Genomic DNA, 24,820 nt, shown 5'->3' on the forward strand with positions numbered 1-24,820 from the left:
AACTGAGGATACTGAGGTCTAGGAAAGTTTAGCCACTCACCACCCATGGCTGAGCGTATTCATGGTAGAACAGAGGCAACTTTCAAGCCCCAGAACTCTCCACCTGTACATTTTTTTGCATTATGCTGCTTTCTAGGCTTTTCAGCTTTCAGCATTTTAGTTATTAAATGAACAGTATCTCTAATGGGTGATAAGCCTTTTTTTTTTTTTTTTTTTTTTTTTTTTTTGCAGTACGCGGGCCTCTCACTGTTGTGGCCTCTCCCACTGCGGAGCACAGGCTCCGGACGCGCAGGCTCAGCGGCCATGGCTCACGGGCCCAGCCGCTCTGTGGCATGTGGGATCTTCCCGGACCAGGGCACGAACCTGTGTCCCCTGCATCGGCAGGCAGACTCTCAACCACTGTGCCACCAGGGAAGCCCCAGTGATAAGCCTTTTAACATTTATATTGCTTTGTAAGTTGATTCTAGATATTCTATTTTTGCTCACTGGATTGACCATTTCTGGTCAGTTTTGTGGTAGTAATTCATGTCCTCTTGTTCCAGGATTTGATATTTACTGTTGTAGCTGAGAGGCACAGTATCACACATGAATTTTTAATGATTTCTTGAGGAACATTAAGAAGTTAGGTGGTTTCTGTGCAAAGTCCAGTCCAGTGACAACACGCCCAGCAGTGAGCTGAGTTGAATCCTGCACTGAGGTATTGATACCAAATATAGATACAGAGCAGCCCTGACTGCTCCAGGGCCCAAGGGAATGCATTCTCTCTGGATGTATGTAAACCACTTGCAAATGACAGGCAGCTCACAAGGTCCATGGAAGGTGGAGCTAAACCCTTGTCTCAAGGAGGTGATAAGGGCAAATTTTATTTTATAACAGTATGTCCTTAGTAATTACAAATAGTTGTAGAGTGAGACATTATGCTTTTGGAACTATAAATATCTGCTCTTTTTAGTATTAGCAAAGAGTTTTCCTGCCTAATCTTAGCAATGTATGACTTCTGAGTTATTTTTTTTCCAGTATGATTGGTAGCTGGTACATTTTATTAAGTTTCACTAGCCTACATTTGTGAGCCCACTGGGGAAAGGGCTGGGAGAAGGAGAGAAAAGGCCTAAGAGACAAGGGAGGATATGACTAGAAGGGTTTTCTTTGTTGCTACCGAGCAAAAGAAAATTCAAAATTGCTTCATGTTTGGATTTGACCCAGCTTTTATCTAGCTAGCTAATACTGGCTTCATTAGCAACATGCTCTAAGCTGGGAGTTCTTAATCTTTTTTTTTTTCCCTATAAGCCATGCAGGATGCGTGATGGCTGGGGTATGGAATTTTCCCATCGTGTGCCAGGGTTATGAGCAGTTCCCAGTGGAAGAGCTGCAACAACTCCACCCCTTAATCTCCACCAAAGAATGCAGCTGGGAATGCGTGGGAGACAGAGTGATGCCGTTAGAGAGAAAAGCGTGGATCGGCTCTAATTTATTATTTAGAAATTCAATTATTCACAACTGTCAATATTTGACAAATGACTTGCAGGTTGCAACATGCCAGGGTGTTGAAACAACACTGGTGAGGACTGTTGCTTGAATTAAGTAGCCAGACATTTTGTTTCTTGGGAATATCAGAAATCTTGTCTCTCTTCTTAATTAATAATTATATCATACCCCATATCATATATATATGATGTATCCCCCAAAATTATAGATTAATGGTCCATTGAAATGAGAAGTATAACTATGTACTGTCATGAGTCTAAGGATGAGGAAACCAACAATCAATGTAAATGTCTGTGGCAGATTAAAAATGGATACAAATTCTTTGATGCTCCTCTCATTAGGGGGTGCGTCTATTATCCTGCCCTTGAAAGTGAGCTGACTCATATCTGCTTTGAGTGATAGAGTATGGCAGAAGTGATGTTATACCAGTCCAGGGGAAGCCTTTCAGTGGACTGGCACCTTCTACCTTGGTCTCTTGGAGGTCAGCCACCATGTAAAAAGAGATGACCCTGAGACTACAGTGCTGTGGGAAGTTCAAGCCACATGGAGAGGCCCTTAACGAAGAGATGCCATGTGGAGACAGAGGCCGGGAACATAGATCTGTTGGCTGTTGGAGTGAAGGAACCAGCTTGGAACGTGGTCCTCCCATCCCACCTGCCCCAGCTGACACCACATGGATCAGAACTGCCCAGCTGAACTCTTTTGGAATTTCTGACCCTCAAAATCATGAACAAACATAAATTTTTTTAAAAGCCATTAAAACAATAGATAATCAGAACAACCTAGGTTGAGAATTTTAAAGAGATACAGAATATTGTGTTGTAAGCATTGGCATTTATATAAGGAGATTACCAGTGGAAATGTGAGCAGATTTTTTTTTTTTTTTTTTTTTGGTGGTACGCGGTCCTCTCACTGCTGTGGCCTCTCCCGTTGTGGAGCACAGGCTCCGGACGCGCAGGCTCAGCGGCCATGGCTCACGGGCCCAGCCGCTCCGCGGCACGTGGGATCCTCCCAGACCGGGGCACGAACCTGTGTCCCCTGCATCGGCAGGCGGACTCTCAACCACTGTGCCACCAGGGAAGCCCTGTGAGCAGATTTATATGGACCAAAGATCAGAGAACATGTACAAAGAGGATGCTATTGAGACTGACAAGCAGAGTAGTTAAATGGAACCGTGGGAGGAGAAAGAAAAACTTAGAAATTTCTCTTGGAAAGTGTAGGAGGAATTACAGGGAGAAAAATACACTTTCCCCTTCCTAGAACAAAGGAGGTTTCACTGAGTGGGCCCCAGGTAGCTGAGATGTGCTCTGCTTATGGGTACCCATGGAAGTGTGGGGCTGTCGTTCTTCAACGGGATGACTCATTAAATTGCTATCTGTGTCTGACTAGAGCTTCAGCTATACCACTTTAAAAAATTTTTTTCTTTAATTTTATTTACTTTCTAAAAATTTTTAATTTTTTTAAACATCTTTGTCGGAGTATAATTGCTTTACAACTAACAGCTATACCACTCTGCTGGGAGGACGAGGGTGCTGAAGAGGGTGGAACTGCCCCTCCTACCCTGAATCAGTTTACGACTTCAGGCTGCTACCTGGTAACCATGGGGCCCCTACCCTGGTGTCTCTCACCCTAGTAGCACCCCAAATATTGGGCCCAAGCCCTTTTTCTCATTGCTTCTCTGCCCACCTACCCTACTCTGCCCATAAAGTAACATAACTTCAAATATTCTAAGTTTTACTATATTAAATAATTATTTAATACATTTCTCCTGATTTATATAAATGAAAAAATTACAAATTGACTAAAAGTATATTTATTGTATGCTCCAGTTTTGGGGAGGGGTGTACCTACAGCATACTGATTCCATGACACTGGAAGAGAGAGCCAACATAACTTTTGCTAAAAGTATATATTCTAAAAAGATGTGAAAGGTTGGATTTGATTGTATGCAATGTCAGACGAAACAACATAGAATTTCATAGGAATGTATGCAGAGCTGGGACTTGGGTTCCACATACCAGTTGCTCTCCTTTGGAAGGCACAGGTGTGGCTCTGGAGTAGCAGTTGACTCCAACCATCTGGGTCCATGGGGTGATGTAACCACCAGAACCACGCATAGTTATCTTGGGCCACATGCAAAGAGTATAATGTTGAGAGGAGGAGATGCGAATCCCATTTCAGTCTTCACTGAACAAACCATGCCTGGAGTAATAACATGTTCAGGGTAGTAGGTGCACTTTAAGAGGATATTTTCACAGTTTATCCAGTTCTATACAACCCAGAAAGACACTGAAGGGATTCTAAATCACACCATGTGAAAATGTACTGAAGGAATGGGGAAGATTTGGCCAGGAGACCAGAAGATGGAGTAGATTCATTTTTAGGGGTGTTCATTCACGGTTGAAAGTAACAAGAGGCGGGGGAGGGATCAAGTGGAAAGAAATTATTTTCAAGAATTAGAGGAGTCCAATAAAGGAGTTTGTGGAGTGTAAATTTCTTGTTCCTGAAGGTTTCAAGCAGCAGTTGGGGGATTGCCCTGGTACAAGTTTAGATATTAAAAAAGAATTAGACCAGTTAACTCCTGAGGTTCTTAAGAATCCCATCAATAGGAAGGATGTATTTGATCATCTGAAAATTAATTCAAGCTAAGGTGTTAATAATGAAATGTGTTTTTTCCCAAGAAAATTTTTGTTTTAATAAGGCGTTCTAAATCAATAATTCTACTACCATCTTGTCCCATAGCAAACACTGGTGATTGATCGATCCCCTGTTGTCTTTCTGGCTGGACTGGGACCACACCTCAGGAACAAACAATGTCTTGGGCAACTGGCACCATCAGCTGTGTTGGCATAACAGCATGAAATCTGTTTGTTATTCCTGCAAAGCCAAGGAAGAAAGGTCTGAAACAGGAAAGCCTCATTATCCGAAGGTAACTTGTCTTGGAAAAAGCCCACTTAAGGTGAGTCACTTAAAACAGGAGCTAACATGTCAAAGTAAATAGAAAAAATAAGCGGTGAATAGAGCTTTATCCTGGGGAAAAAAACGGCGGAAGTGAATATTCACTCATTTCATTTCACAAGCGTTTACCGGGTAGCTACCATGGTAGACACCATTTTCAGCCCTGGGGGTACAGTACTGAATAAGACCCACAAATCTTTGTCTTCAAAGAGCTCCCATTCTAGTGGGGGAGGCAATTATAACACAAATAGACGAACAATTATTACACATCAGGTCCTATGAAGAAAATAAGACAGAATAAAGTGATGGGAGCTGCTAATTTAGGGAGTGTGGTCAGGGACATTTTCCTCAAGGAAGCACATTTGAGCAGATCTGGGGGTGGTGTTCCCAGCAAAGGGAATAGCAAGTGCAAAGGGCCTAGGGAAGGATCAAGTTCACCTGTTGTAATAAGAGCAGGGAGGCCAATATGATTGGAGGGAAGTTCAGAGTTGTCTCAGGCCCAGGGTGCATAGGGCCTGGTAGGTCATGGTAAATAGCAAATATGTTATAAAACTGTTCTTACCTTCCATTATGGATATAATTGTCATAGCTAATTCTTAGAAACAATGAAAAATAAATTATGCCCATTGGAGGGGATTTATATATAATTTTTCTGCAAAAATTTTAATAGCTCAGAATGATCACCTTCACTTGACATTTGACATGTACTACATAATTATTAAAAGGTAACATTTACAAAATTAATTAAGGGCTTCATACATTTTTCCAAGAACCACTCTTAATCCTTTGATATTTAACTCATTCCCTTCGGTATTGACATGTCACCATCCTTGTCAATTTTTTATTCTTGTTATTGCCAAAACCTCGTTTATCACTGGTCTTGAATGTGATGCAGACCAGTCTCCACCATCACTTCCACTGACTTCATGGAATCCTGAATCTTTTACACAAATTAAAACTTTGATTAGCAGTCCGTTTACATATCTGCATTTTGTTGTCAGATGAATCAAAGAGAGATTGTCACACAGAGGTGGACTTGCTGTACACTAGCATTCGTTGGAGGGTGGGGGGATGTTTGAATGGAAACCAGTATCATAACCAGTACTCCACTGGTTTATATTTTTGGTATCTCAGCTTCGCCTCGCTGGACATCTTTGAATCTTCGGGAGCTCCGAGCGGTCGATCACTCAGATGATGAGGCCTCTTTGGTTGCCACATCAGGTACTGGGGCTGGAGAGGGAAAGGACAAGAGGACAGAGAATTAGGGAGAGTTTCTTTAACGGAACATTATCTTTTCAGGCAAGAGCTCTCTCTTTGCACGGGGAAGCCTGCTCACTCCCAAGGCTGCGGGCAGGAAGCTCCGAGGCGCTGTGTGCCTACCAGCGGGGCAGGCCTCTGCTGACTTCCTGGCATTGTTAGGGTGCTGGCTGCTTGCCGCAGGAGCCTGCAGAAGGGGATTTCTCAGAATGGAATGTTCTTCCAGGGATGTGTGGGTATTTACATCAAAGAAATGTAAAGTGAGCACAGAGCCAGTCTGGAGGGAGCTCATTTCATTTTTAAGAGCAGCCCATCTGCATTTAGTAAAGTTTTCATTTTTATTGTTCTTAAAAAAAAAAAAAACCCTATATAAACACTGTGCCATTATGAGAAATAGAAAGAAAATATCATCTTTTAAACCTACTACCCAAGCACAGCAGTTTGTTCATCCTGTTCCAAACTTTGTTTATATATTCTTATTTATTGTAATAATAATAAAAATTGATGACAACATTTATGGACTTTTTTCTGTCATTTTCAGTTATGTCATTTAGTCTCCATTAAAATCCATGAGATAGGTCATTATTACCTCCAATTTTACAGTTGAGAAAACTGAGGCGTGGAGTGGTTGTCCAAGTTCAAACTACTAGTAACTGGTGGGTCTTGAACCCTGGCAACTCTAGAGATTTCTTTCTTGACCACTATATTATTGCTTTATATTTTGTGTATAGCCAAGTCCATACATTAGAATTAATTTATCTTCAATTATAATAAAGACTATTAAGCCTGAAATTCAGATGTTGATTTTAAGAGTACTGATAGAAAAAGTAAAACATTGAAACTTTTAACATTTAAGTGAATTAACCATATTAAATCTAGCATCTTTATTCCCCCCTTATTCTACTTATATTGTATAAAATAGGGTTGTGCATAAAATATATACTATATATTATATGTGTATACATACATTCATAATTACTCTAAAAACATGATGACAGGGACAGTGTCTGGCTTGTTCATAGCTATGGAATAGTGACAACCATGTGGCATCATTTGTTCAATTAATAATTATACCAGTTAATCTGTTTTGCATTTTTTTTCCCCTGATACACTCTGGAACTTTTTCCTCAAAATTCCCAGTTCAACATGATGTTAATAGATAACATTGAACAAAAAACTGGTCTTCATTGAGTTTGAGAAATGTTGGTTGAAAAACAAAATACTGCCTAATATGCATTGTGAAGTTATAATATACATCCTTTTAAAAACTTATTTCTGATCATGTAACTCTCTTTTTTTCTTTTCTTTTCTTAGACCATCTGGGAGACTAGAATTCCACTGAGGACACTTTGGGAAACACTGATCTACAACTTACTTCTAGAACTCCAGGACTGTAGGTTTTCTGCTTCTCTTTTTAAACTCATCTTGAACTACTATTTAGTCAATTAGTGTTTCCAAAATAACCGGATGTTGTATGATTAGTCACCAGTATTTTCCTATTCCAAGTTGAATAATACAAAATATCAGAACAAAACAAAGCCCCAGACACTATAAAGATAAACTTTAAACCTGATTTAAAATGAAAACAAATAATGTTAGAAGAATTGGTTAAAAATAAGAATTAAAATGGTTGAGTTTTTTGCATGCTGCGAAAAACAAGTATTTTTTTTTTCTGGGACATTTTTGTATTTGTTTTAACCATGATCAACTATATCAAAAAATGGTTTCATTGAATGAGAATACTACCTAAAAGCTAATTTTAGTCCATAATATTCATGGAGCTGCTGAAAATCCTTATTTCTTATCCGTGGACATTATTGAATACCTGCACTTATTTTATACAGTTGCTATTTCACGTTATTTTTGAAGGGCCCACATTACTTCATACACTTGTCCAAGTCCTGTCTCAAAGTTGAGAGCATTATATTTTTCCATTCCAAATAGATCACTAGGAATACTTAAATGAGAAAAGTATGATCTTTCTCTGCATTAGAACATTTGGAATCAGCACCATAGACAATGAGTAAAAGAGGTTTCTGAAAACTGGCAACCTTTGAATTTTTAGAGCCAAGAATGCTGAATATAAACTTACCTTTTTTGGTCTCAATAAAACAGAAAGAATAAACCTTGTTTTGTGATTTTTAAATAATGTGTACACATACATAGTGTACATAGAAGAGGCCACGTCTGACACTCTTGAACATAACTCATATGAGGCAGTAGGTGGCTTAGGAATGTATTCACACTATATATTAAATCATTCAAGGGCTGAATACTTCTAAAGTTATTTCAGTCCATAGAGTTCAAATCTGAGACCGTATAGACATACCTCATTTTATTGTGCTTCCCTTTATTACTCTTTGCAGACACTGCGTTTTTTTGTTTTGTTTTGTTTTGTATTTTTGCGGTACGCGGGTCTCTTACTGTTGTGGCCTCTCCCGTTGCGGAGCACAGGCTCCGGACGCGCAGGCTCAGAGGCCATGGCTCACGGGCCCAGCCGCTCCACGGTATGTGGGATCTTCCCGGAGCGGGGCACGAACCCGTGTCCCCTGCATCAGCAGGCGGACTCTCAACCACTGCGCCACCGGGGAAGCCCAGACACTGCGTTTTTTTTTAACAAATTGAAGGTTTGTGGCAACCCTGTGTCAAGTAAATCTTTTGGCACCATTTTTCCAACAGTATTTGTTCATCTTGTGACTCTGTCACATTTTGATAGTTCTCACAATATGTCAAACTTTTTCATTATTATTATATTTGTTATGGTGATCCGTGATTAGTGCTCTTTGATGTTACTGTTGTAATTGTTCTGGGGCACCACGAATTGCGCCCATAGAAGATGATGAACTTAATTGATAAATGTTCTGTGTGTTCTGACTGCTCCACCAGTTGACCATTCCCTGTCTCTCTCCCTTTCCTTGGGTCTCCCTATTCCCTGAGACACAACAGCATTGAAATTAGTCCAGCTAATAACTCTACAATTGCCTCCAAGTGTTCAAGTGAAAGGAAGAATTGCACATCTCTCACTAGCATCAAAAGCTAGAAATGATTAAACTTAGTGAGGAGGACATGTGACAGCTATAGGCCTCTTGTGCCAAACAGCCAAGCTGTGAATTCAAAGGCGATGTTCCTGTAGGAAATGAAAACACAGCATCCATTCTTCAGCCCATGAATCGAGGAGTACTTCAGACTTTCAAGCCTTGCTGTCTAAGAAATAGATCTCGTAAGGCTGTAGCTGCCCTAGGTTGTGATTCCTCTGACGGATCTGGGCGAAGTAAATTGAAAACCTTCTGGAAAGGATTCACCATTCTAGATGCCATTAAGAACATTGGTGATTCGTGGGAAGAGGTCAAAATACCAACATTAACAGCAGGTTGGATGAAGTTGATTCCAACCTTCACGGATGACTTTGAGGGGTTCAAGACTTCAGGTGGTGAGTCAGTAACTGAAAATATGGTGGAAATAGCAAGGGAACTAGAATTAGAAGTGAGCCTGAAGATGTGACTGAACTGCTGCAATCTCATGATAAACCTTTAACGAAAGAGTTGCTTCTTATGGTTAATAAAGACAGTGGTTTCTTGAGATGTAATCTACTCCTGGTGAAGATGCTGTGAAGATTATTGGAATGGCAGCAAAAGATTTAGAATACTACACACACTTGGTTGAGAAAACAGTGGCAGGGTTTGAGAGGACGGACTCCAATTTCAAGTTCTGTTGTGGGGAAAATGCTATCAAACAGCATTGCGTGCTCCAGAGAAATCATTCTTGAAATGGAAGCTTAAATTGATGTGGCAGACTTCCTTGTCTTATTTTAAGAAATGACCACAGCCTCCCACCCTTCAGCAACCACCACCCTGACCAGTCGGCAGCCACCAACATCGGGGCAAGACCCTCCCCCCGCCAGCAAAAAGATTACAACCTGCTAAAAGCTCAGGTGATGGTTAGCATTTTTTAGGAAGTATTTTTAAATTAAGATATGTACATTGTTTTTTCAGACATAATGCTATTGCACACTTAGTAGACTACAGTATAGTGTAAACATAACTTTTTTTTTTTGTGGTACGCGGGTCTGTCACTGTTGTGGCCTCTCCCGTTGCGGAGCACAGGCTCCGGATGTGCAGGCTCAGTGGCCATGGCTCACGGGCCCAGCCGCTCCGCGGCATGTGGGATCTTCCCGGACCTGGGCACGAACCCGTGTCCCCTGCATTGGCAGGAGGACTCTCAACCACTGCGCCACCAGGGAAGCCCCTAAACATAACTTTTATACATACTGGGAAACCGAAAAATTCATGTGACGAGCTTTATTGCAACATTTGCTTTATTGTGGTGGTCTGGAAGCAAACCTGTGATATTTCCAGGGAATTCCTGTGTTAGGCTTTTATTGAGCTACTTTTAAAAATATTTAGAGAGAGGAAAGGAAAATTGCAAAGGACCTTAAGGAAACCTGTTGGTCTTTGAAAACTCTATTTTGATTTTTCAGAGTATAACTTTGAAAGTTAAAGATATGACTCTGATACAAATATAGGGGCATATCAGAGATCTGTTAACTTTAATGAGGGGATCCATAAGAGGGGATCTATGAGATGATGATTAATGAGGGGATCTATAAGATGATGATGCTCTTGGTTCCAAGAACGTTTTGAGGATCTGAACATTTGCAGGCATTTAGAAAGAATGTTAGTATAAGATTGTTAGGTTAGATGCAAGATTGGTTAAAGCTGCACAACACAATATAGCCATCAATGCTGAGGTTATCTTTTCCTCTGGACAGATTGGACAAAATGTACGGTGTTAACACGTAACTCCACCGTGTCAGGAATCGAACTTACGAGTGAATAGCATGTCAAACACAAGTCCATTTTTTTTTTTGAGAATTAAGCAGTCCTTGGGTGGACCTGTGAAAAATGTCTCGTGACACTGAAAGGTCTCGCTCTTTCCCCTTAGTACCAAGTTTTGAGTAATTTTTCTGATAACCTGAAAATGAAATTTTGAAATTTTTTGCTATCGTTTAACTCACCGTCTGATATAATTTTGACCAAAAACCATCTCAGCTGCTTCTGGGAGTGGAGAAGTTAAAAGAAGGGAATGGGGAATCTTCTTAATTCGAAATTCAAAATAAGCATCTTTCCCAGGTGACTGTTCACTCTATATCAAGGTCAACGGGCAGGAGAAATTAACGATGGAAAGAGTTCAGGACAAACATCTCCAGGGTAACGAAGCAAGTAGGGGCTAACAGCCTTCCCCTCCCCCAGCAAGGCTGCCTTTATTTAAAGGCGGTAGCGTGGGTGCATTTGCTCTCTCATCTTTTGTAAAGGTGGTTGGGAGTGGAGCTCGGGCGGGCTGCTCTTGCAGAGGAAACCCCATCTCGCTCACGGTCCCCCCACCCAGTCACCAGCTAATGCCTGGAACAAATTCTTCACCCGCCCTGCGTGGGCTCATTCACAGCTCTGCAGTCCGGGGCTGGGCGCTTCCTCTTCGGGACTGAAATAACAGAGTGCAGACAGATCTGGTGTGATGCAGCTAGCCCTCTTTCAGAGGCTTTTCTTTTTCCTGGGCAATAAACACACACCCACACATCCACACCCCCAAAACAGCAGCTATGTTTCCCTCCCCCTTCTCGTTCCCTTCCAGCTTTTTCTGAACGGTTTCTGAATCTCTGCGAGCCTCCATCCCTAGAGGGAGGTAGCTCTGTAAAACTGGTAGGAGACGTCTGGAAGAAAGCAAGTCGCCCGCGGATTTCAGCACCTAGGCAGAAACAGTCAGGCTTTCCCGGGGGTGGCGGGTACCGGGAGGCCCGGATTAAACTCGGCGCTCGGCTGGCGAGATTGGGGTCGTGCGGTCACGCTCCAGGTGCTCCTCGAGGGGGTCCCGGGGTCCCGGGGTCCCGGCCCCGCCGCCGCGCCCCGCCCAGCTCTGTCCCCGCAGCCTCGCGGGCTGCCGGGCTTTGTGGTTCGCCCGTGCGGCCGGGCCCCTGCTGGGGGTGTCGTTACGAGCATGTGCAGACAGCAGCCCAAGGTAGAGCGAGTGTGCCGGGGAGCCCTGAGACTTGCCTTGCAATGCCATGTTTGTGTATGTGCTCTAACTCCCGGAGAGCAATCAGGGAGACGGCTCCCCGGCCGGACTTGGCTGATGTTTTCTTGTTTCTGTTTCAGCCTTCAGGATAATTCCTTCAGCAGCACCGCTGTAACAGAGTAAGTGCTTTTCGTCATTAAAATAAGATTTGCATGCCTTTCTCAGGAAGCAACTATCGGGAAGGTATCCTCTACCGTTTCCAGCCGCTCTGGGTACTAGATGCATTGTCTCCTGTAATCTGGGGTTGTGAAGACCGCGAGATGTGGGGACCGATGGGGCCCAGAAATCTTTACAGGTTGAAATCAGTCTTTTAGCAACTACGGGAGAGTGATTAAAACAAACTGATGGCCTGCGGGAGCTCAGTGCTCCAAAATACGTGTTCTTGGAGTTCAGATTTTTTAAAAAAATAAATCTCTCTGACATGTCAGTAGGAAAGCTTTGTTGTATTTTGCCAACGCTGGTGTCTGTTTTCATGGAGCATGCTGTGTACATTTACGGCAAATAGGAGATGGATGTGAAATGAGTTGGATTCCAGCATGTGATAAATAGGCTAAACTTAGTCTCACCCTCTGCTGTGTACAGACTTTTAAGACACAGTAGAGTAAACTTTTCTTGCATGCCCTTTGTCAATTTTGTCTTCTGCCCTCAGAGATCTGGCTATAGGAGGAATGCGTTATCTAGTCTCATGGTTAAAGCTTTCGATTGGGACGACTAACACCGTTCAAACATGGAATGAAGGAGTGAATATTTTACTCAAGGCCAGCATGCATGGTATTTTTTTATTAGATATTTATAGTTTGTGGTTTTAATTCTTGTCATCCCTTCCTTAATATGTTTTTCTAATACTATGTTATATGTTAAAAATTAACAGGTAGTATATTATGCTAATACTATATGTCACTGATATATAATTTACATATATCCATATATGTATGAAATGTCTATATTTTATTTAGTAGTCTTTCTCTAGGCTAACTCATTATGTTTACTTCCGGGACCTTACGATAGAAGTCACTCTAAACATTTTTTCAGGAAAAAGGGGGTATAAGGTTGTATACTCAACTACATTTAAAAATGCTGCATCAAAAAAAGTTTGATACAGAAGTCCCGGTAACTTGGGAGTTATTTGCTAAAGTTCCCTAAAAGGCAAATAAATTATGTGAGTTTCAAGTCACTGTCACGATGACTGGGTGATGAGGGCTGCAGGGCTTCCCGGGCCCTCTTGTTTTTCACATTCCTTTGTTTCTCTGTTTGGATGTGCTGCTCTCAGTGTTGAGCTTTGGGCTCACTTAAGTTTAGTTACTTTTTTTTTTAAAAAAAAAGGCCCAGGGTTGATTTTAGAAGATCCAATGTAGAATACTCATTGGGACCTGCTGTGTCCCCTTAATGAGACTGCTTGGTAATGGTGCTACAGCTTTGCTTTTCTAAAAGCCTAAGAGTGGGGAGAGATGCAGGCCAAAGCATGCAGGCCAAAGATGAGGCTGTGACTCCCTGGTTCAGGTGCACAGGTATTGCTTTCCTCCTTGTGCTGTGCTTACAGCACCAGATGCTTTCTGGGCCTGATTCTCAGGACCCCTGTGTGGCTGAATCCCCAGAGTCAGCCATAGGCATCGCAGCTTCAAAATGGAGTCACTTAATTCTAGATTTCACATGGACAGTTTTTTAAAAATGGCTTTATAGTTAAATGCTGGGGAAAGTCTGGTACCTTGTCTTTGGACACTCCCCAAGGAGTTCTGATTGCATAAGGTCCTGTTGTTGTTTTCACAGAAGTGACAGTGATTTATTTTAAAAGGCACTGAGTGACAATGGGAATGCCATCTGGCTAATCTAAAAACCTGAGGAGAACATTAAAGCATACCAAATCTTCATAGGTGTAACAGTACAGACGAGGATCATTTAAAGCTAGTCATCCTCTAATATAGTATTTTCTCCTCCCCTCAGTAATATGAACCGTTTTCCGTGGTTCTCTGGGCATGACCCTAAAGTCAGCAGGACCAGGATGCACTACACTGAGACAAAGAAGTAGCATGTAATCGGTAAATGTTCACGTCTGGTCTCGGCATGCACAGAGGAGGCGCTTGCCTCTCTTACATGTTTTAGATATGAGAAAACGTCCCCTTTCTCCTATCCCCACCTCACTCCTACTTCCTCCTACCCACATGTACTTATCTTTTTTAGTGCCTGAAATTCTACCTAGAGATGATTTTGTTTTTGGATGAAGAACTCTGGTGGTGACCCTTATTAAAATGGAAATTAAAAAGTCTGTGCCCCTGGGAGGTGGATTCAAATTGTCATTAATACTTTAATATAAATTATGTTAGCAGCTAGTCTAACCTAAGAGGGTTCTGCTTTGCCAGCTGGGGGTCTTATAAGAGTCAAGGTGAAGGGGAATTGGGAGGGACTCAGGGATGTATTTTATGCTTTTCTCAGTTTCTCCCATGCCTGGCCCTGTCTGTGCAGCTCTGGACCAGTTCAATTTCTTTTGCTACCCAAATTCTTCTGAGAGCAGAATGGCCTTGGCCTTGGCCTTCTCTTCTGTATCTGCAGCGCCCTTTCATCTGTTATTTTTCCATGGTCATTTCCTCTGTTGCCCTGGCTAACCTGTTATTTGAAATGAAGCCTGCCCAGCAATGAATTCTGCAACAAATTAGTTATCATGCAAAGCAGTAATTCTCAAAACCACAGTAATTCTCAAAACCAACTGATTATCAGTATCAACTGGGGAAGGGAATGGGGGCTTGTGAAAATCCAGCTTCCCAGGCTTTATTCCCAAGTGGGAACCTAGAAGTGGGTGATTATGTTGGAGTCAGCCCACTTGCTGGTCTGGGTTTTTAAACCTTTAGGTCAGTGTTGAACTGTTCAGAAGCATACTAGTTATGTGGGGAGAGGGCAGAAAAACTCGCATTCCTGGGCTCCACCCCCAGAGAGTTGATCTAGTGGGGCTGCGGGTGGGGATGAGGCTGGAACTTGCTATTTTTTTTCCATTTTTTAAATTAATTTATTTTTAAAAATTGAAGTATAGTTGATTTACAGTGTTGTGTTAATTTCTGCTGTACAGCAAAGTGATTCAGTTATATACACACACACACACACACACACACACACACACATTCTTTTTTATATTCTTTTCCATTATGGTTTATCCCAGGATATTGCATATAGTGGAACCTGTATTTTAATCAGACACACTTTGAGAAATCCCACAGGATTGCAGGCTATACCCCTGCAACTGTGCCTTCAAGGGACATGGTACTGCAGGGAATAGAAGTCCCCTTCCGGGTACAACTACAGTTTATCTACTCACCAGACTGAGATCTCTCTTCTTATTTACCTCAAGACAAAAAAGAGAACCTCTCATGGGTACTTCTTACTCCACCATTATCCTAAGAAACAAGTCTTTCTCTCTCTTGTGAACCCCTGGGAACGTAGACTGAAGAGACTGTTCAGTGGGCTTAGTGTGGTGGAGCAGAAGTGACACAGGCATCACTGCTTTACGCCTTGGAATCCTGGGAAATTCCTCAGCCCCTGTGTGAAGGTAATTCACACCATTGTCAGGCTTAATTGAGATCATATGAAAGAGAAGGTGAACTATAAAGTACCATCTAACTTTTTCTTGTTTGTGGTTGATAGAGGAAGCAAAAGTCCAAATAGAAGAGTTACGACCCTGAGCATTTCACAAAGAAATGAGGGCAAGGACAAATTATCCATGTATTGTCTGGGCAACAACAAATTAAGAACTCTGGGAACTTAGAATCTAGTTGATGAGAACCTCAAAGGAAGTCAGTTAATAGAGGTGTCTTCACATTTTTTACTGTGAACAACAATAAACACATTTTATGTTGCAGTCCAGCACAAATGTATAGATATGGTTTATTTAAACAAGTTTCATGAAATAACACTTAACCCTCACTATACTGACATTTTCTATTCTGTTTCTCTACCAATAGTAACAACAAAATGCCGGTAGCTGCTCTCTAATATCAGGACCTCCTAATAGGTCACAATTTATAGTTTGAAAAAGTTTGTACTAGAAGATGCCTGGTTTTGATAATTTACAAAGAACATCATTAAAGGGTTGGTCTTTAAATTCTTTTATTGGAATAACATGTAGGAAGAGAATCTCATGCCCAAGACCAGTTGGACACTTGATCTGAGTTGATTTTTTTTCCAGGAGTAGGAATATTTGGATATGGGTTCCCAGTGTGGAATCCAGTTTTATAATTAGGCCAGTATTGTGCATTTGCCGGGGGCTCCTGGGTGAGGAATCAGTAGAACAATCAGAAAGATGTTAATTGAGTAGAGCTTGATGGTCTTCATCAAAGCAAATGGAAATTGAACTAAAAGAGCTTGCATATGTGTGCCACAGAAGCCATAAGGAGATCTATTTCATCGCTATGTCTGCAAGCTAGGAATTGTGTTTTCTTGAGTGATGACTGGAGTTGTTCAGTAGTCCTTAAAATCGGATCAGCTAATTAGGTCTGGCTTCAGATTTCAGAAAGCATCTGCAACTTTGTATGTTCTGGTGCCGATTTCTTATTTTTAACTAATTGTACTTTGGGAAGAAAAATTAATAAATCAAATGAGGAGGAGAAAAAAATAGTTCTTGCCAAATTCCCAAACAATAGGTATTGTTGAGCTGTAAGGTTGAAACTCTGTTTGAACCCTAGTTCTTTGGAAGCAACAATTCTAGATTTCTGTTCTTCATTGGCTTTTCTACTTAGCTAGGTTGTTTTTATTGGGAAACATTTTTATTCATTATACAGCTCCGACGATCTATTACAGTAAATGCCTCTAATGGAGGAGAACAAGACAACGTTTAGGAATTTAATTGTTGTTTTCCATGAGATGGACAAAGTGCGTTATTGAGAGTCAAAAAAAAAAAAAATGGGAAAGCAAGGAAATTGAGTTCATTTTGTTAAGGAGAGCATTTTGTTAAGTCGATGCATTTTTTTTCCCCAGCTGCCAGCAGGTAAAGAGGGTTAGAGTCTGTTAGGTTAGAGCCTTTGTTTAATTCATTACAAAACCATAATTTAAAAGGGATAGTAAGGGAAGAGGACTGAAGCTTTCATCAGTTTGTTTTGTGGGTAAATTATACACCACTGCTGGTAAGGAATATTTTAAATTTCTAAAAGATTTCATGTAGTATAAATACTGTATTATGGTTATATCTATGTATGTAGATATTTGTTTATTTATGTCTACTCATTACATTGGGACTCTGTCAGAGCAGGGTCTAGGTCTTTCTCAACTTTCTGTCCTTTAGCAGTAGTGCTACTCAAAGTGTTGTTCACAAATTGTAACTTGTCTGAGACAAGAACAGTACAGAAATAGGGAGTATGCCTTTAATAACTTTTATAGGAATTTGATATTCCTGCGACCTTTTTACCAAATTATCTCTCCACAGTGGATTGGAAATAGAAAACCAACTGGTCAATCGTGAATCCCAAAAAGTTTGAGAAGCACAGCTCCAATGCCTAAGGCAGTACTTGGAAGGCAGCAAGTGCTCAATAAATGCTTGTTCAATTATTCCAGGGAACAGACTTGCTGAGGGGCCCGAGTTAATGATTTGATTCAAGTATTTATTGAGTGTCTACTCTGGGGTAACATTGTAGGCACTGTGGCAGTGTATCTAGAAAAAGAAATGATGGTTATTTCTTTTCATGGAATTAACAGCTAATTTAAAAGATCTCAGAGGTACAAAGGAATTACATAACAGTGCTAGGCAAGATCTAGTTGGTTACTAAAACCTCAGAATGAAGAGTAAACCGTTCTGTACTAAGGTTAAAATGGGAACATGGCACGTGGGTGAATGTGGCGAGGAAAGTTCACAGGGCTTGTGAGGCTGGAGCAGTGAAGGCTGAGTAGGAGTTGAAGATGGAAAAAAGCATTCCAGGCTGGAGTGGTGTGGGGTGAGGCAGAGTGGGAAGGGCTGAGAATAGGAACGAAGGCTCCCTCATACACTAGAGTGAGAGAATGGTCCTTCTCCAGAGGCACTTAGGCAGTGTGGAACACTGGAGAGTTTTGAATATGGAAGAGCCAAGAATTTTTCACGAGGTTATTACAGAAATTTTGTGAAAAGGAAGGATGTCAAGAAAGTCTGGAGGCCAATGGAGTGAGCCAAAGGGCAGCTGGTGTGGTTTGGGACTGCTTTGAGGCAGAAGAAATGCCAAGAGGCATGTAGCGGAGTCTCTTTTGAGCCAACAGCAATCCACCAGTGTTGGTGTCAGATGTTACCTCAAGTGCTATGAACACTTAGGTTCTTGCTAAGATCTTGTTTGCTTAGGTGGTGTGGAGTAGTGGACGAAAAAGGAGTGTTACCTCTGGTTCTAAGCATTTAAGCTCACATGATATGACAACATTGGTATCATTACCTGGTAGACATTGGGGAATTGATGCTGGCTTGAGTGAGAGTGGTAAAGATTGTTCCATTTTTTAGTTTCCTGTGCTAATCGTCAGATAATTTTAGACTGTTGCTGCTTCTGCTGCAGCAGACAGTTGGATCTGATGTGGTTTTATCTCCTCTCTCCAGGTGTGACGAAGACACGGTCTCTCTGCATGAAGATCAGACTGACTGCTCTAGTCTCAGGTAGGACTCACCATTGCTTGGTTCTTAATTATGAAGGACAGAAACCATCTGGGTCTGGTATCTTAAGTCTCTTCTTTGAATTCTAATACTTTGTTCTCATGTTCTGTTTCTTCTAATAGATTATCAGCTGTTGAAGGAAGTTTTGTCTTGTCCACTTTGTATACCCCCCTTAGCACGCAGGACGGTGCCTTTTCTATGGAGAATGCTCAGTAAATGCCTATTGAATTCAACATTGATTAGCACATCTGTTCCCATCATAGACCTTAAGGAAGAGCTTCTAGGTTTATTCACCAAACGTGGCATTGAGTGTCTGGATCTTGGTCATCACCGGGTTCATGGTATGATGGCAGAACCTTCAGGTTAACCATTTCTTCTACATCTGCTTCACTCAAGCACTTTCACATGCATTTTATTATTTAATCTAAACAACTGAAAGGAAGCTGATGTTTCCCTCCTCATCCTAGATGGAGAAACTGAGGCTCAGAGGGATTATAGCTCATCCAAGGTAACACAGCCGCTATGAGGCAGCATTTGGACACTGGTCTGTGTGACACTTGTTGGGTAACAGACATTTGTTGAAGGCCTTTGTTTCATACATTTTTGTGTGCCAGAAACCAGTGGAGATACGGGATGGAGAAATTCAAACCAATCCCTGCTCCCAGGAATTCAGTTCACTGGAGGAGATAGGCCAGAATATAGATGATGATGCTGCAGTGCATTAAGTGCTGTTTTACTAGCGGGAAACAGAGGATTCACTTAGAGTGACCAAATAGCCCAGTGAGGTTTCTGGGATGGATTCCTGAAGAAAACTCCACATGTCACATGACTCTTTTTTTTGGTGGAATATAAGGCCGAAAAACCAAGCAGAGGGAGCAACTTACTGGTAAGCCAACAGAGGGCAGAGAAAATAATTCAACTTGAAGGTATAGCAAGCAGTTCAGGATGGCAGGAACCCTGAGAGCTGAGGATGCCAGGAGTGGTAAGAAATAAAGTTCCAGAGATAAACAAAGACCTGATTACAAAGGGTTTATATACCCTGCTAAGGAGTTTGGAATTTATCCTGGAGGTATTGGGAAGACTAAACATAACCTTCAGTTTTTTCTTTGCAAATAACCACTCGCCCAAGGCCCCAAGTGAGAGTAGCCCCCATTTATTGGATTGTGGTCTTGAGCCAACTTTCTTTGGTAGGCATTTCACAGAGACCGTACTGCCTCTGTCACGTAGAGATGCCGGCATCTTCTGGATGAGGGTCACAGAGGTGAGGTGGTGTGGCTCCGGCTGCATTTCTAACAAGTAGGAGGATATTTTGGACTCTTGTTCTTTTCAGAACACCGTGCTCGTTCTCAGTTATGACTGATTCCAGTAAGCGGTGACATAAATTACGTCACCTATATTCTGTTTTGGGGATTCTGAGGAACCAGTGATAGGTTGGAAATGTATTTCTAAAGATGACTTTTCTATTTAGGTTTTATATTTGTGTAATGAGATAAAGATGCTTTTTGCCCCGTTTTTCAAGTCAAGGATGACATTTATAGCTTTTGGGCACCTTGAAACTATGATATGTAAAACAAAATTCAGGTATTATTTTAGGAAGGAGTCTATCAAAAGCGTCGTTTTAGATTTGAAAAGTCATTTTTACTCTTGAGTGTGCTAGAATCCTCCTCGAATGAGGAACACTTAGGCTATGGTAGAGGTCGCTGTTGCTTCTTCCGTTGCTCACCCAGGAGCATAGGGTGTGCGGATGAGTACTATTTGTCACTAGTGAGAGACGTGCATTTCAAATGAACTAGTGTAGTTCCAACTCATGGTGTGATACTGGTTTCCAAACCCATTAGTGACATACAATTTTTTTTTAATTACAGATCTTAAGGGAGAATATTAACCAGTGTCACTGACGTTGTTTTGTTGTTTGTGTTTTCAGTTACTATCATGAAGAATTATTTCACCCGTTGGGTTTTCCTTTACCAGATACTAAGTTTGTCCTGAGGCTTAAGTTTAACTCTTTCACATCATTTTATTTCCACATCTTGTCCAACGACATGCACCCCGGCCATGTTCCAGACATCCTGGCCCAATGTTTTCTCTGCTCTTATCCCAGAGACTAACTGGAGCTCATCTTCCTGATATCAGCTTAGTGAGTTTAATCTTCTATTTGTAAAAAGGCATCCTGAGCAGTCGACATAGAAATCTTTCTTTTGCTGTTCTTGTCTCTTGGCTTTATGTATCCTTGAGCCATGAGGAATTGCTTGCTAGCTGACCTTGCCAAAATCTCTTTTATGGGTGCTGCTGGTCAGGGCACAGGAGGGAAAAACACCACCTGGGGGAAGTGGCCAGTCCTACAGAATTGCATGATCTAGTAGTGAATGATTGCTAATGGGTTAAGGACAATCATATTGATCGTATAAAGGGAATGCTCCATCTGGCTATGGTAGTTGCTGAATTCTTAGCAAAATAAGAAAATAAAATGCATCTAGATTTAAGAGGGACAAATGACTTCAAATAAGAGTGTTATTATGTCACTGTTTTTGAGGCAATTGAAGGGGGAGGGCGATGCTGTGTTGAATTTGATTGATGCGTGAAAATGAACACTGCCCTCCCAGCGCTGAGTGTGTGGAGGTAACGCCAGCCAGGTCAGTCTTCTCCAGCCGTTCACACCCTCAGGACCCAGATACTGGGATCTCTGGCTTTGCGTTGAGAGGGTTGTTCAGATAGATGGCTTGGCTGGGTAGAACTTGGCTCTTGTCTTAATTCTATTGAGGTAGTATGTATTCTATTAAAATAGACCCCAGTTAGACTTTTAAATGCGTCTGCAAGTTGTAAGGAGATGGTTAGAGACTTGCCAGTGAGGAGGAAACATCATGCCTTGAACCAAGGACACATGCATGAGAGACTGGGGACCCACCTGACCACTCCAGGTCTGGGTGAATTAGCCCTTTATTTAATCTCTGGGGTTTAGAGTGTTAATCTATAATGTAGGAATGACAATAGCTAACTGGAATATCTCACATTATTATTGGTGAGAGAAAAACATGACATATGTGAAACTATCTTGAAGTGAAAAATGAAAAACAAGTATGATAGTATGTGCAAAGCTACAACTACAGAAAGTATGTATCCACTAGCAAAGATGGGAAGGGAATGTGGTGTGATCTAAAAAGTGACATTCAGTTCTTCTGAAGCAGCCTACACTAAAAAGTTTGCTAGGTACCGTGTAAATGAGCTGCAGTGAGTGTCACCAGCCTCTCTTTCCCAGGGCGGATTATTAGACTTTTTTTGTTTTTGTTTTCAATTTGAAAGCAGTCACTGTTTATTAACTGACCAGATTACAAAAATAATCATGGTAGATACCTTAGTTCATCCTTCTAATAAGCCTGTTGATCTGGTCTTCCCTGTTGCCAGCATGTCCACCTTCTACAAAATGGGTGCTTTCTAAATTGGGTCTTTCCTGTTCTAGAGATGAAGACGATAAAGAAAATTATCCCGATGCCGGGGCTCCGCTAGAGGAGCCCGTGCCGTCCCGCGAGCCGCCGCAGCATGTAGAGCAGCCCGCGAGGCTGGACGTGCTGCGACCCAGCATGGGCAACTTCAAGTCCCGGAAGCCCAAGTCCATCTTCAAGGCCGAGAACGGGAGGAGCCACGGAGAAAGTCAGGTAGCGGGCCCCACCTCCTCAGACCTTGGCCAAGACGGGTGCTCCTCTGGCGAGAGCACCATTCCGGTGACGGTGATGGTCTGAGCACGTTATTTTGCAGGCGGAGATTAGCGTGACTTGCCATCGCGCACCTGCGACCTGGGACGCGTGCGTGCGCCCCTCCCGTGGGTTAATAGAGGAGTGCGCTGGGCAGGCTGCTCGTTTAGCGCCCTTTCAAACTGATACTCTTAAATGCCGGACTTTGACATTGATTTAGGGGAGCTGCTGCGTCCTTTGTGGGGGAGGGTGGAGGAGGATTTCCAATGAGCTTCACTTATCTAGGGTGTGTAACTCTGGCCCCAAACTTGGAGCCTCTTCTCAGCAAATCAGAAGTCCCAGGGTTATACAGAGCCATTCTTCTTAGGTTTCAGTTTAGTGGCTTTGGAAAAACACTCAAGCGTGTATGTGCATGATTGTACGTGTGTGTAGAATCTGGTTCTTTGAGGTAGATAAGTATTTAAGTGTATGAATGAAGCATCTTTCCAACTTGATTCAAGTAATACATTTTATACACAATTATTTATTTTACTTTTCTAGTCGTAGAGGGATGTATCAAAGAATGTGATTTTTAAAACTCTTAAATACCCCTCAAATAATTTATGGTGCTTTTAAAAGAGATGAAACGAATGTAATCCATTTTAATCTTACTAGGAGGTTAATGGTCCCAGCATTAAGATACTTGTAATGCACCTAACACAGTTTTGGGGACATAGGTGCTTCATTAATGTGACCTTTGCTTTTTTGTTAACACCTAACTGTTAACTTTAAAAATAATGTGGGAGGCTCTCAGTGTAATACGTTAATTATCTAATAACTTGAAGTCCAGTCCAACTTTGCCAATGGGCACCAGCTGATCTTCCTGCTAAAACAACTTTGGCTGGGCAGTTTATTTGACCTTGTAATTTTCTTATTTGCCTTGTGTTTTTTATCTCATTTCTTTTTTGGCATTGTGACCTCTTACTTTGTCAGTTAATTTTGCAGTGAGATGAAATGCCGTGAGCATTTATGAAGTTCTGTTGTTATTTTCTGAAACTGAGTTGAATTGTAGAGGGAGGTTAAGTGTGAAATATCATTTGAGTTATGATTAACTTGAGACCCTGCCTATTACTGAGTGCACCCAACACTTGTTTGATTAGAGAGTCTGGTGCTGGGGAGGACACAGGTACCCAAAGGGCTGCCTGCAGAGTCTGACTGGGTCTGGAGAGACTCTGACCTTGAATCTCCTACTAAAGGTCACCTGTGACATTGTGGGCTTTGGGTGACCAGCCGTCTCTCGTAGAATGCCCTCTTTCTTGTCATCCTTTAGTCTGACCTCAGAGAAATTACGCAGTCGTCACTTGTAATAAGGTGCTAATGGGGCATGTGATTTCCAACACGTTGCTCATGCACAGGAAGATTCCAGGAGAGTGAGGTGCTTGTACAGTCTTTGCAGATAATACAGCATTGGAATCCGAGACTGCACGTAAAATTTCCAGTTCATTCCAAACATCCCAGTGTACACAATGAGATTGTTTTCCCCGTAATGACTGAGAGAACTTCGATAATATCATTTTAGGTCTTCCATATTTTGGAGAAATTTGAAACAGATTTCATTCTTCCCATTTTCTTTGGAGAGATATAATTGACAGTGGTTGAGTACTGATGAAGAACTGAGCATCTAGGGCTTCCCTGGTGACACAGTGGTTGGGAGTCCGCCTGCCGGTGCAGGGGACACGGGTTCGTGCCCCGGTCCGGGAGGATCCCACATCCTGCGGAGCTGCTAGGCCCGTGAGCCATGGCCGCTGGGCCTGTGCGTCCGGAGCCTGTGCTCTGGCGGGAGAGGCCACAGCGGTGAGAGGCCCGCGTACTGCAAAAAACAAAACAAAACAAAACAAAAAAAGAACTGAGCATCTATAAATAATATTCTTAATAAAGTCAGCTGACACTTATTTAAGCATTTACTGTGCTCCAGTTATGTACCATGTTTACGACAATCCCATGGAATGGTTATTATTATCTTTTTGTACAAATGGGAAAACGAAGGCTCAGAGGGATTACATAACCTCTTTAGTCAGATTTGGAAGAACTTGAGTGGAATGTCTTTTACATAAAAGCACGATATTTCTAACAAGAGGTACCCAGAACTTCCAAGTATGATTCTGGTGATTTACTTACCCCTTTTTATACAAAACCTTTTATTTCACTCTGGAATTTTTTTCCTTTGGTCATATATTGTGTTGCTAAGCAGTAATTAGTTATTGAGAAAAGATTACTTTGGAGAGAATTTTATAAGTATGTTTTTCTTCTCTGCCTTAAAGCTTTGTGATGTTGGTCACATAAGCTAGACAAACATTGTTTGAGTGAATGTTAGCTCCACTAGGACTTAGGTTCCTTGAGGTCAGTGAGTCAGTCTTTCTTGTCCACCTTTGGATCTCCGACACTCAGTCACTCAGTATTATTCAGTGAATGACTCAAAACTGTTTATATATATATATATATATATATATACACACACACACACGTATACAATTACATATATAAATATTTTGTAAAATGGTACATACATATATTTCCGTAAAATGGAAGCATTATATCTTTATTCAGTTATAAAAAGTCACATTTCAAAAGAGCATATAGAGAGATTGGTTCAAGATGGCAGAGTAGAAGGACGTGCTCTCACTCCCTCTTTCGAGAACACTGGAATCACAGCTGCTGAACAGTCATCGACAGGAAGACACTGGAACTCACCAAAAAGATACCCTACATCCAAAGACAAAGGAGAAGCTACAGTGACATG

General features: G+C 41.7%; 1 protein-coding gene across 12 annotated transcripts in view; it reads left to right on the forward strand.

Annotated features, from left to right (window-relative positions):
• The first annotated feature begins 11,425 nt into the window (after positions 1–11,425).
• The window catches only part of FAM13C (family with sequence similarity 13 member C), a 134,152-nt gene continuing 120,757 nt past the window's right edge, over positions 11,426–24,820 (forward strand). For 7 of the 12 annotated variants that reach the window (XR_012326639.1, XR_012326640.1, XM_073793574.1 and 4 more), the window contains exons 1-3: positions 11,732–11,888; positions 18,299–18,355; positions 21,810–22,005. Coding sequence is in view for 10 of the 12 variants with exons in the window: in XM_073793574.1 (XP_073649675.1) it covers positions 11,827–11,888; positions 18,299–18,355; positions 21,810–22,005 (315 nt within the window). In the remaining 2 variants the exon portion in view is untranslated. The other 5 variants (XM_073793577.1, XM_073793578.1, XM_073793580.1 and 2 more) reach the window with 5 other exon arrangements.

This window comes from Tursiops truncatus, chromosome 16, assembly GCF_011762595.2.
Source record: "Tursiops truncatus isolate mTurTru1 chromosome 16, mTurTru1.mat.Y, whole genome shotgun sequence".
NCBI classification, from domain to species: domain Eukaryota; kingdom Metazoa; phylum Chordata; class Mammalia; order Artiodactyla; family Delphinidae; genus Tursiops; species Tursiops truncatus.